General features: G+C 37.7%; 1 protein-coding gene across 5 annotated transcripts in view; it reads right to left on the bottom strand.

Annotated features, from left to right (window-relative positions):
• Positions 1-7033, bottom strand: part of MIS18BP1 (MIS18 binding protein 1) — a 48099-nt gene extending 41066 nt beyond the window's left edge. The window contains exons 1-3 of one of the 5 annotated variants that reach the window (XM_057488486.1): positions 6636-7033; positions 4637-4741; positions 2306-2938 (exon numbers count right to left, since the gene is read on the bottom strand). In XM_057488486.1, coding sequence (XP_057344469.1) covers positions 2306-2846 — 541 coding nt within the window. In that variant the 5' untranslated portion in view covers positions 2847-2938; positions 4637-4741; positions 6636-7033. The remainder of the gene's footprint in view (positions 1-2305; positions 2939-4636; positions 4742-6635) is intronic. The other 4 variants (XM_036916898.2, XM_036916912.2, XM_036916905.2 and 1 more) reach the window with 4 other exon arrangements.
• Positions 7034-12725: the final 5692 nt, after the last annotated feature.

Raw genomic sequence — 12725 nt, 5'->3', positions numbered from 1 at the left:
CCCATTTCCTAGACTATCAAAATAAGCACTTACCCATAGTGTTTGCTGAAAGGACTGAGATAATGTATAAAATATCGTTATCAATTACTGCAACTCATTAAAATCTCAATTTCAAGTATCCCAATTTCTGACCACTTTCTGTCTTTCCAATTCATTCTCTCAGATCCACCTGACCACCCCAACAAGGCCTACGCTTTTTTATACTTCCTTATCTCCTCAGATGCTCTTTTCCCCATCAAAACTACTTTAATTTTATGACCAATTGTGGTCACCCCCTACACACTATGTCCTTTGGGCTTCTCTCCTTTGTCCTTCTCTCACTTCATCCTATTTGGGAAAATTACAATCCTGGTAAAAATCCAACTCCTTGTCTATTCCCCACCAGCATCTATGCAGCTAAATAGGACTAGAGGAAAACACAACCATACTAATTGGTTTCTCATGCCCACAAATCTCCATTAGGTCCTTCATGTTGCCTAGGAAATCAAATTTAGGTTTAGACCACTTAACCTTCTACTCTCCTACACTATTCAAACTTCCATCCCCTCAAACTTCAATACCTGCTTCTCATACTTATTGAACTGATGACTTTATTTTCCATTTCAGATTATTTTTGAAGTCATACAACACTGCCTACCTTGTTTGACTGATGATCTATTTATGCTCCTAGGTAAGGCCAAACCTCCATTTTCAGATTCTGTTCCCTCTCAACTACTCAAGGTTGTCATACTACCAAGGTCTGGTTTTCCTTCCTACTGGATCATTCCGGGCAGCATATCAAAATGTTATTTGACAATTCATTAAAAACAATAAAAATTTTAACTATAGCTCCACTATATGTTAAATTAACATATTTCTCCACTCCCTCACCTGTCTATATTCATCAGTTTCTCTCAATCTCTCTCCTCACATTTTCTCTTGAACCCTCTTGAAACAAGTTTTTGCTCCTGTAACTCCACCAAAATCAAACTCATCAAAGTCACCAATGACCTCCACATTGCTAAAGCCAATGCTTAAATCTCAGCCTTCATCTTACATGATGATTAGCAGCATTAGACACAACTGATGACTCCCTTCTTAGAGCATTCGGTTCTGTTGGCTTCTAAACTATCACTCCTAGTTTGTCTTCCTCATCTCCTTGGTGGCCTTCACTACTTTCTATCCTTTATTCTAACTTCTAAATGTTGAGTACCCTAACACTTTCTCTTTTTACACTTCACGATAATCCCACCTAATCTTACAGCTATAAGTACCATTTCAGTGCTAATGATTCCCAAATGTATTTTTCTCACCTGGACCTATTGCCAAAATCCCAACTAATTGACAGCCTAGTTGACATCTAATTTCAATTTTTAACAGACATATCAAATTTAACATGACAAAAAACTTAATTACTGAGCCCTCAACCCGACTTCACCTTCAGTCTGCCACAGTTCAAGGTAAACTGCACAACCCTTACAGATGCTTGGGCAAAAAAACAAAATCAGCCAAACAAACTACCCTGGAGTCATCCTTTCTCTCTTTCTCCCTTACATTCCACACCCAGTCTATGAGATAATTTTACGGACTCTTCCTTCAAAATTACCCAGAATCCAACTACTTACTATCTTTTCTGCTACCACTGGACTAAGCCATCTGTCATCTGGACTACTGCAATTAACTATTTCAAATTAACATCCAGAGTGGTATTTTAAAAATATAAGTCAGAGCTTGCTCATTCCTCTGCTTAAAACCCTCCAATGTCTCCTTATTTTGTGCAAAGGAAAAGCCCAAATTCTTACATTCACCTATAAAGGCATACATTATCTGACCCTCTCTTATTTATTCTCTTTCCTAGCTTTGTCCACCCACTCCATATACACTAACTTCATAGCTAATCCTTGGATTTGTGAGCCATGCTTCTCTTTTTGGGCATTTGTATCAGCAGTTACCTGTCTGGATCATTCTTCCCCATTCCCCAAGATATCTTTTTTTTTTTTTTACCACCTCCTGCAATTTTTTTGGCTCAAATGCCACTTTCTCATGGAAGCATACATACATACCCTGACTACCTCATTAAAAATTGCAACTGCTCTAACTCCCCAACATCCTTACTCTGCTTTTTCTTTCCAAGGCATTTATTTGTCTTCTATACCATAAAAATTGCTTTACTATTTGTCCCCTACCATCTGAATGTGAGCTAGCTACATGAAGGCTGGGATTTTTGTCCATTCTGTTCACTGCTGTATCCTGTGTACCTAAAACAGTGCCAGACACAATAAACACTTAACACATAGCTTTTTAACCAACACCAAGTGAAACTAACCTTTTAGTGAATTGTTATCTGATTGGAATGATTTGTTGTTTTCCTTTTCTTCACAGAGGTAGGTATGATGCAATATTTTCTTTCCAGCTTCATTAGGAGTGAAGATTTTATTACTTCTACTGTTTGGTGATTCCAACAAACTACTTTTTCTTGATGCTTGTTCTTGCTTGTTACGCAGTACTTTTTCTTTCATTCTTTGAAATATTTTCCCTGGTGACTCATAGTTCGCTGTATTTTTTAATCCATCCTTATTGGGCTTTATAGCACTGATATCAAGAGAATTGTTAGAGGTGGTAGGTTCTGCTAGCATGGTAGACTGAAATATATTTTTGTTATTAAAAATGGTCATTTCTAGAAACTCATTCTTTTTATGATCATTCATTAAAGAGGAATTCTGATATTTTACCAAATCTTTTACAGGTGTAAGTGTGCCTGAAGGAATGCTGTCAAAGAAGACTGCATGCATGGGCATATTTCTTCTCTGAGAAGATGTCTCTGAAGACAAGTGAATTCCGGGATGTTTCAAAGGTGTTGCAATCATCTTGATAACAGTAGCAATAAATTTCCTTTATCAGAAAATTCACTTAAAAGCAATTTTCAGGATAGACCTTCAGCAGCAGCCCAGAGAGGAATCTGTAGTTCAATGTGAAATCAACCTTTATCATGCTTTGGTACAGAAAAAATTAAGTTTATTTGCTTGCCATAACATTATACTAATCAAGATGTTTGATTCAAAACAACACTGGATAATCAGACTAAGATGGCTCACAAATCAGACTAAGATTTTACATTTTTGTTAAAGTTTCATTTTATATTATTTTTCAATAGATGAACAGTTTGGTCTTTAAATTTACGTCTCTACAAAAAAGCAGCATTCACCAAATCATTTACTAATAGCTCTAAGAACTGAATTCTGAATATTTTGAAAGTTACTTGATCCTAAAGTCCTGGAGGTTCCAATCTAATATTTGCATCAAAAGGCATTAAATGGCATTTTCATATGGTACTATGTTATGTTATAAAAGACTATGTTTACATATGTTTTTTTCCCTTTAGGCACTAAAATTTTAAGGCAATGGCCCTAATGAAAGCTGGAAAATCCATTCAATTCTTTATTTAAATAATCCTCAATCCTGATTATGTTGTGTATCATTTTAATTATGAGGCTTCAGTTGAAAAATCCTGAAATCAAAAGTTAATTATATTCTGTCTAATTAAGAAAAATGTTAATGTTACTTGAATTTTTATATAGAATTATGTACTTCAGCATACATGGCATGAGACTGTTTTAGCTTATTTCTCATATATGTTTTATTTCCCACACTTGAAAATTTAGATTCTAGGTTATGAGCCATGCAACTACATTTTGTAATACTTGGTAAATAAGTAAAATGTTTCAACTCAAGGAGCTTGGAACTTACTCTTTAGATTTATAGCATCTCTTATTGCTAAATTTTTAACTATTCCATTCTTTGACATCTTATAAATATAAAAGGTCTATTACAGAAAATCCTAATGCAATCAGACTAAAGATATCAAGTATCTTTACAGTGATTTCTGTGATAAATATGGAAGTTAAAAATTCAAATACAAACTATTTTATTCAGTAGTTTATAAGAGAAAGAGAAGGAAATATTCCTCAGTAGCAAGAGCTGACAAAGAAGGGTATCTTGGGAGTCTAGCTGTGTGATACAAAAAATCACTGAATTCTTTCACAGAATGTTAATTCAGCAAATATGTACTAATGCATATAGCTGTGTTTGCCAATGTGCTAATACAAGGAATCCTGTGTTGGGGGTTGTAATACTAGCTGTTCACTTAAAACTCTCAAAAACAAAAATGAATAAACTAGGACAATTATATGTAAAAGTGGCAAAATATGGGCAAGTTTACATAATTTCAGTTCCTCAGAATCTAATGAAATGCTCAAGAGGAAGTAAAAATTGTAAATGAGCCAGCAGAATTTAAAACAGGCTCAATCTGTAGTAGACATACAGGACTGTTTTCACCTAAAGGTGGATAATTATGGTCACACTGAAAGGCTCCAAGAACCAGTCCGTAACTCCTCTCTTTCTTGAAGGCCAACTTCCTTTCTCCCAATTCAAGCATGTAGTAGGATGGAGAGGTGAGTAGTCAAGGTTCTGAAAATCTTCAAATTCCACACCCCCTCCCAGAGAGAAACAAAGTTCCTCTAGGAGTTCCTCTTCCCCCACTATGTGATTAAAAGCAATTCAACAGAAGCCAGAGGAGTTGCCAATAGTTGCCAGGGGTTTCAGGGTGGTTGGTGAAAGAGAGAAGGATGCAGATGAAAAAAGAAAAAAAAAACCTCACCTAGGATTTTCTAACCATAGAGGCTTTGCAGAATAGATGCAGAAGAAAAACAAAAAAACCTCCTGGTAGGGTCCACTCAAAAATATCTGAAGTCCAATTCACGTCCTAGGTAACAGAAGAGCAAAACAAAGAAAACAAATTATGATGCTTAGACTGATGAAACAGACAGACATTAAAACAACAGGGATTCAGTAACTGGCACTCCTCAAGAAGAGGAAAGAACAGAGAACCCTGAAGGCCAAGCATACTTGACCTAATAGTCACCAAAAAGAAATTTTTAGTTTTCTCTGGGATGGGAGAAAAGAAGATGAATTTTAAAATGGTATGCTTGAGTTTTCACTAACTGTTTAAAGCTGTTTGGAAAATCTAATCTTTATAATTTATTCTGAAAACTGACAAATGCTGATTTATTGAGAAAAATTGTTATTTATTCAAAATAAAGAGTCAGGCATGGGAAAACTGTTATATGAAAAGGCTAGCTAGCTATGAGCATATACAGTTTATGTAAATGTATATAAGGCTAAACAACTGTTGTAATCATGGATATGATACCGAATATAACTGTGACTCTTCCTCCCAAAAGGGTCATGGAAAGTTTTAGGAATCTACCTAAGTGGTAGCAGTAATTATTGTTATAATGGAATGGATCAAAAATCCCAAACCCACTAACCAAAACTAACAAATGGAGTCGGGAAAATTGAGAGGAATTTTAAGTTAACTGGCAAATAACATACTTAGGGAAAAAAAACAGCACATGATAAACAGAAGACCAACATATATATAATTCAAGAGACCAAATTAATCAATTTAAAAAATGATCAGCATAAAAAAATGCCCCAAGAACATGAAAGGCAATTAACAGAATACTAAAGACCAATAATTGAGTCAAATGACACTCTATTTTACTAATAAAAGATGAAATTAAAAGTGAGACTTCTTACACTTAACTGGTGAAGATTAATTTCAAAATATGGGTGTGTATGCTGTTAAGAAATTCCACTTATAAATTTTTTCTTACATAAATATCTATATAAAATATGCAAACATATATGTGGTGATAACCAATATTTACTCCATATATGGCAGACACTACATAACCTTAAAGCAATTCTTAACTAAGTATTCCCTTTCTGAAGATGAGGAAACTAAAGCATAGGTGTGGTTAAATAACCTGCCCAAGTTCCCACTGACAATCAGAGCAGGATCCAGTTCTATCTCGCTTCAAAGCCCAAATTCTTAAACAGGCACTACAGACAAGGACGTCCACTGACTTATCAGGGAAATCAGAAACATTCTAGATGTCCACCAATATGGGACGAAATTCTGCTATATCCATACAGTTGAACTCTATGTATTCAATAAAAAGTACATATATATTGACATAGAAAACAGCTAGGATATAGTAAACAAAAAAGGAAGCAGAACAGGACAATTGCATTTCTGTAAACACACACACAGAAGCATTATGTATGGGGAAGAAAATCTCGAAATGTACCAAATCTTGAAGTGCTTATTTTCGAAGAGTAGGATGAAAGGGCCTTCCATTTTAAAAATAACTTTTAGCATCGGAAAATGTTCGCAATCAATATGTAATTGAATTAGAACACAAGCTAGATGGATCAACTTTTTACAGCTGTGGAATTTGGGTTCCAAGGTAAAGAATCAAGACTCGGGCAGTGAGTGACACACACAATTTTCCTACTTGGTAATCATGCCAACGTATTTTTTTCTGTAAGTGGTTTTAGAACAAAGACCTAGAGTGGTCACCATCGAAACGCAACTGAACTAAAGTGGTCTATTCTCTTGAAAACTGCAGTAAACACACACTGAGTGAGTAATAAGTTGTGAAACCACTGCCAAAGTTAGAAACAAACCAAAGCCCGCGCGGCCCGACAATGCTGAAAAGCTACGGCACGCCCGACAATGCTGAAAGGCTAGGGCTCGCGGCGCGGAAGGGAACCCGCCGCAGGAGCCTGGGTAGCCGGGCGGGAAGCCGTACCTCGGTGAGGGGCCCGGCTGGGCAAGACGGCGGCAGTCCCTGCCTGGCTTCGCGCGGATGAGGCCCGACGCCCCAGGGCTCGCGCCTTCGACCCCCGTCGACCCCGGTCCCAGGTGACCCTCACCACCTCCGCGAGATTCCCCAAAACTCACAACAGTTTGAAATTCAAATTTGAAGAGCCCGCCCTCCACTTAGCCCAGGATTGGCGCGCTCAGGAATTGCGTCACCTTGCGTCTCACGCGACAGGGGCGACCCACTGCCCCGTGGGAAATGCTGTTTCCTCAGAGGTGAGTAACCCCAAGCTGCCGCTGGTACGGAGGAACCCCTCTAGTAGCCTCAGCGCTTCTTCAGCAGGGGCGTGCCGTCCCGCGTTCCTCCCGTGATGTTCTGCGGCAGGAAGGCTTGCGTCAGACGTCGCCTTCGCGCTCCGGCACTACTTCCTATTAAATTTGGTCCTTCCTGGCTACCCTCATCCCCTGCCGAGGTGTTCGCCGGCGTACTTGTTATTATTCCCTTTGTGTCGCAACCCTTGCTAAATGCATTTGAGAGAGCCAGTAGTTTTCTCAGACCGTCAGATAATTTGAGACCGAAAGAGAACGTTTCGTTCTTGGGGGGTAATGGCATGAATGCCAAGTTATAAACTAAATGAGATGTTTAGTTTGGGTTTTTCCTTCAAGAAGCATGATTTTTTAAAGTCTGATGATCTCGAATCCTAAACGATGTAATCTCAACAATTCTGGGTTGAGATACAGGTTGATAGTGGCGCTTACACTGAGCCCGCCTTAGACTGCATCCAGTGGCGCTTTGCTCTAACTAACCACCTCCTCAGTACCGTGCATCCTTTGCCTCAGCACCCCGGCGAGACGCAGCCGCTGGCTGGAAGGATTGTGTAGGGCGTCTTCAGCCGTGGGGGCGACAGAGGAGCCAGAGGAGTAACACGTATTTTCAGCCCTAAACGCTTTCCAGCTCCAATCGCGCATTTTTCTCCATGAATTCCACCCGCACTCCCCTTCCCAAGTCCGCATTTGGGATAAGAGAGTTTATTTTATGTCTCATCCAAGAAAATTCCTCAACATTCTGGAGTCACATTCTGCATTTCTCCGTTTAGAAATGACTGAAATGGTTGTAATGGATTAATTTTTTAAGTAACTTTTTTGCAATCCCCTCTTCTAAATCCTATATCCACTAAATCTTGTGCACAACGAGTATCAGGATCCAAAATATAAGTTTAAAACATGCCGGTGAATGCAAGTAAGAAAAGAAACTACTGTGGCGAGGAGGGAGGGAGGCAAATCTACATAGATAAAATGAAGTTTCTACCTATGCAGTATAAAGAGAAAATGGCTGGGTGTGGATTTGCACCAAATTTGTGGGAAGGGCCCAGATTCAATGTATATGTTAAGTGACATTCAGGAATACTCTTTGTCGGACAAAAGGACTTTGAAGACATAGCCATTCATATTTCAAAGCATTTGAAATAGAGGTATGAGAGATTCTATGCCCGATGATGCATATAGCCATGGCTCACACATTCAGCTGAAGTAGGAACTTTGAAATACTAAGGGTAGAATGGCTGAAAGGATTGTGTAGACTTCTACTTTTGTAATTAGTTGCTTCTCATGTGAGAAGTAACTAGTCTATAGCATGCTCCACAGGGAACAGCTACGGGAATTTACATACAAATGACTACTGGTTTTCTAAGCAAAACTGCATAAAACAGTTGTGGATAACAAAGTGTGATGAGAAGGCATAGAGGCCAAAAGACGATGTTCATCTGTCCACTGGGACATCAATATGCTGCCCTGGATGGGTCCTTTTTTAAGTTTCTATCTTCCAGGAGGGCACAGCTTCTCCTGGTCACAGTCAGACACCTGGGATTATTTGCCCAGTCCTAAGTGTAACTCATGGGAACACATGCAGACCCACTTACGATCCAAACGACAGACGAAGTAGGAAGGCACTGGAGGCCTCACCCTGTATGGGAGTTGCCACCAAGGCATCTGGGACTGCTTAGCCTGGAGGAATATTCCCATGACCATGGGAAATTCCAGCAGCAGTACTAATCGATGGCATTTTGGGGAGAATTAGGAAAAAAATGCTTTCTTCAAGGCCAGTAGTTCTCAACCTGGGGTGACTTTTGCCACCCTAGGGGACATCTGATGCTCTCTGGAGTCATTTAAATCATAAATGTCATAATGAGACGGATGCCACTGACATCTAGTGAGTAGAGGATAGGAATGCTACTGAACATCTACAATATGCAGGACAGCCCCTCCACTGCAGAATTATCCTACCTAAAATGTCAGAAATACCAAGGCTCAGAAACCCAATACTTGGAAGATGTAGCCCTGCAACAGGATTTTAGTCTCCTTTCATTCTCTCAGCTGCGTTCCTTTATGTAAGGTATAACTGTACCATCACTACTGCCTGTCTGGGCCTAGAAGAGGGATGAGGATGGCGTCAACAGGGAAATTATCCGGGCTTTGTGAAAGGAGGACCCTTCAGAGGGAAAGACTGCCAAGGGGATTGCTGTGTGACAGAAACACACAAACATATTAACATATTATTACAAATTGTAACAAGTGCTGTGAAGGTGATTCAGCTGAAAGCTGATGGTAAAATGGAATTAAGAGTACAGATATTTATTGAGAGATGAGACTTGTAAAAGTTTAAGGGAAAGGAAAAAGGATTGGGTTGGTAAATTTTCAGATCTTGATGCAGATCTGACATTTATGAAAGAAAAAAGGAGAAGAAAGCAAAATTGGGCAGAGGGAGCTTGAGATTGCAATGCAGATTTGAGAGAGTATCGGGAGATTTGTCGTAGCCCATCAGAGGAGTTCTGTAGTGCGCAGAAATGGGCAGTATCTACAGTGCATCATATTGGAGGCTGCCTGGGAAGAATACAGCCTGGGCTCAAAGCCTTCTCTGTAATAAATTAAAAAATTTTTAAATTGAGATGTAATAGCCATATATATATATATGTATATATATATATACACACACATACATACATACATATATATGTATATATATATATGTACATGCATGTACATTTATATATTTATACCAAAGTGATCACCACAATATGTCTAATGTTCATCAGCACATAAAGACATAAATTTTTTTTCTTGCCACGAGAACATTTAAAATCTATTCTCTTAGCAACTCTCAAATTTACTATACATTTTTTTAAAGCTATAGTCACCCCATTGTACTTTACATCCCCAGGACTCATTTAATTATAACTTGAAGTTTGTACCTTTTGACCACCTCCACCTATTTTGCCCGCCCTCTTCCCCTTCTTCTGGCAATCATCAATCTGTTCTCTGATCTGTTCTCTGTATCTATGAATTCAGTTTTATTTAATTTTATACTTCACATATAAGTGAGGTCATACATATTTCTCTTTCTGACTTATTTCACTTAGTATAATGCCGTCAAGGTCCATCCAGCCTGTGGCAAATGGCAGAAATTACTTCTCCTTTATGGCTAAATAATATTCCATTGTTTAAATATACACCACATTTTCTTCATCGATTCATCAATCAGTGGACACTTAGGTTGTTTCCATGTCTTGGCTATTATAAATAATTCTGCAGTGAACACAGGGGCACAGTAAACTCTACTCCTCATAGAGTAGTGACACTTTCATGAGAGGAGATCAGAGTTGCATACATCTATTCCTGCCACAGAAGGATAATTAAAAATTATAACAAGAGGAATTTATTTTCAGTAGCTTTCAATTTTTTTGTTGAAACCCCCAGGAAGGAATATGTTCTACATTGTAACCAAATAAATAGAAAATGCATATAACTAAAACAAGAGTTTTTAAAACATTTCTTACCCTTACTGTGTGCAATCCATGGTATTTTCCTCTTAGATTCCCCCCACCCTTTTTAAATTTTATTTTGTTATCATTTATCTACAATTACATGCAGAACATTATGTTTACTAGGCTCCCGCCTTCAACAAGTCTCCCCCACAATCCCCATTACAGGCACTGTCCATCAGCATAGTAAGATGCTGTAGAATCACTACTTGTCCTCTCTGTGTTGTACAGCCCTCCGCATGCCCCCCCCCACATTATACATGCTAATCGTAATACCCCCTTTCTTTTTCCCTGCCCTAATCCCTCCCTCCCCACCCATCCTCCCCAGTCCCTTTCCCTTTGGTAATTATTAGTCCATTCTTGGGTTCTGTGATTCTGCTGCTGTTTTGTTCCTTCAGTTTTTCTTTGTTCTTATACTCCACATATGAGTGAAATCATTTGGTACTTGTCTTTCTCTGCCTGGCTAATTTCACTGAGCATAATACCCTCTAGCTCCATCCATGTTGTCGCAAATGGTAGGATTTGTTTTCTTCTTATGGCTGAATAATATTCCATTGTGTATATGTTCCACATCATTTTTATCCATTCATCTCCTCAAAAAGCTCAAAATAGAAATACCATTTGACCCAGGAATTCCATTTCTAGGAATTTACCCTAAGAATGCAGTAGCCCAGTTTGAACAAGACAGATGCACCCCTATTTATTGCAGCACTATTTACAATAGCCAAGAAATGGAAGCAACCTAAGTGCCCCACCCTTTTTTTGAATGCTTGTATATAACTGTATTCTCAATACAGTGTGAATATTTTCATGTTTCTGCATGGCTAAGGCTTTTTTCTCTTTAAAAAAATTTAAGATGAAACTCACATAACTTAAAATTAACTATTTTAAAGTATACAATACAATGGCATTTAGTACATTCATGATGTACTAAAAATTTTTGTAGATGTTGTGCAACGACCATCTACAAAAATTTTTCACCATCCCAAAAGGAAATACTATCCCTATTAAACAATCATTTTCTGTTGTCTGTACACCAACAGTCTTTGTCAACCAACAATCTGCTTTCTGTCTGTATGAATTTACTTACTCTGCCTGCATACTTCACAGAAATGCGGTCATAAAATATGTGACCTTTTGCATCTGTCTTCTTCACTTAACGTAATTGTTTTCAGGTTTATACATGTGGCAGCACATATCAGTACTTCATTCCTTTTTATGGCTGAGTAATAATATTCCATTGTATGTGTATATCACATACTCTTTTATTGACAGTTGGGTTGTTTCTACTTACATATTTAACATTCTACTTTGAATTTGCTACCAACCCACCTTCAATAGTGTACAAAACTGCTCCTATAAAAGTCGGTTCCCTCTTTTATGTTGTAACTGTCACAAACATTATCTTTATACATTGTATCTTATTATCACAGATTTATAATGATTGTTTTATGCATTTGTCTTTTAAATCATAGAAAAGGAGCTAAAAACCCAAAATACAACAATACTGGATTTTATATTTACTTATATAATTACATTTATCTCAGTTCTTCATTTCTTCTTATTGCTTTCAGTTGCTATCCAGTGTCTCTTTATTTTAGCCTTAAGATCTCCCTTTAGTATTCCTTATAGAGAAGATCTTCTAATGACAAATTCCTTTGTTTATCTGTGAATGTCTTACTTTCCCTTCATTTTTGAACTATAGTTTTGCCAGATACAGAATTCTTGTTAGACAGTCTTTTTCTTTCAGCGCTTTGAAAGAAAAGTTTGCCTTTTGGCCTCCATAGTTTCTCATGAGAAACCATATTTTAATGTTATTTAGGATCTCTTTTATGATAAATCTCTCTTTTTACAGCTTTCAAGACTCTCTTTTTGGCTTTGTCATTTGATAGTTTGATTATTCTGTGTCTTGATATGGATCTCCTTGTGTTTATCCTTCTTGGAGGTTTTTGAATTTCTTGTATATGTATATTTCATTACATTTGGGGAGTTTGGGTAATTTGTTGAGATACTCTTTAAGCTTCTTTATCTCTCCTCTCCTTCTGGACTCCCATAATGCATGTATAGATATACTTAATAGTTCCTATAGGTATGTTAGGCTTCGTTCATTTTTCTTCATTCTTACTTCTCTATACTTCTCAAACTGGGTACTTTCAGTTGACTTATTTTCAGATTTGCTTATTCTTTTTTATGCCTGCTCCAATTTTGTAACTTGTTAGTAAATTTTCATTTTAGTTATTGTCCTTTTCAGCCTCACAGTT

Source organism: Manis pentadactyla, chromosome 11 (assembly GCF_030020395.1).
Source record: "Manis pentadactyla isolate mManPen7 chromosome 11, mManPen7.hap1, whole genome shotgun sequence".
In the NCBI taxonomy this organism is placed as follows: domain Eukaryota; kingdom Metazoa; phylum Chordata; class Mammalia; order Pholidota; family Manidae; genus Manis; species Manis pentadactyla.
Note: the sequence above shows the minus strand (reverse complement) of the source record. Positions and strands in the feature narration are given on the sequence as shown.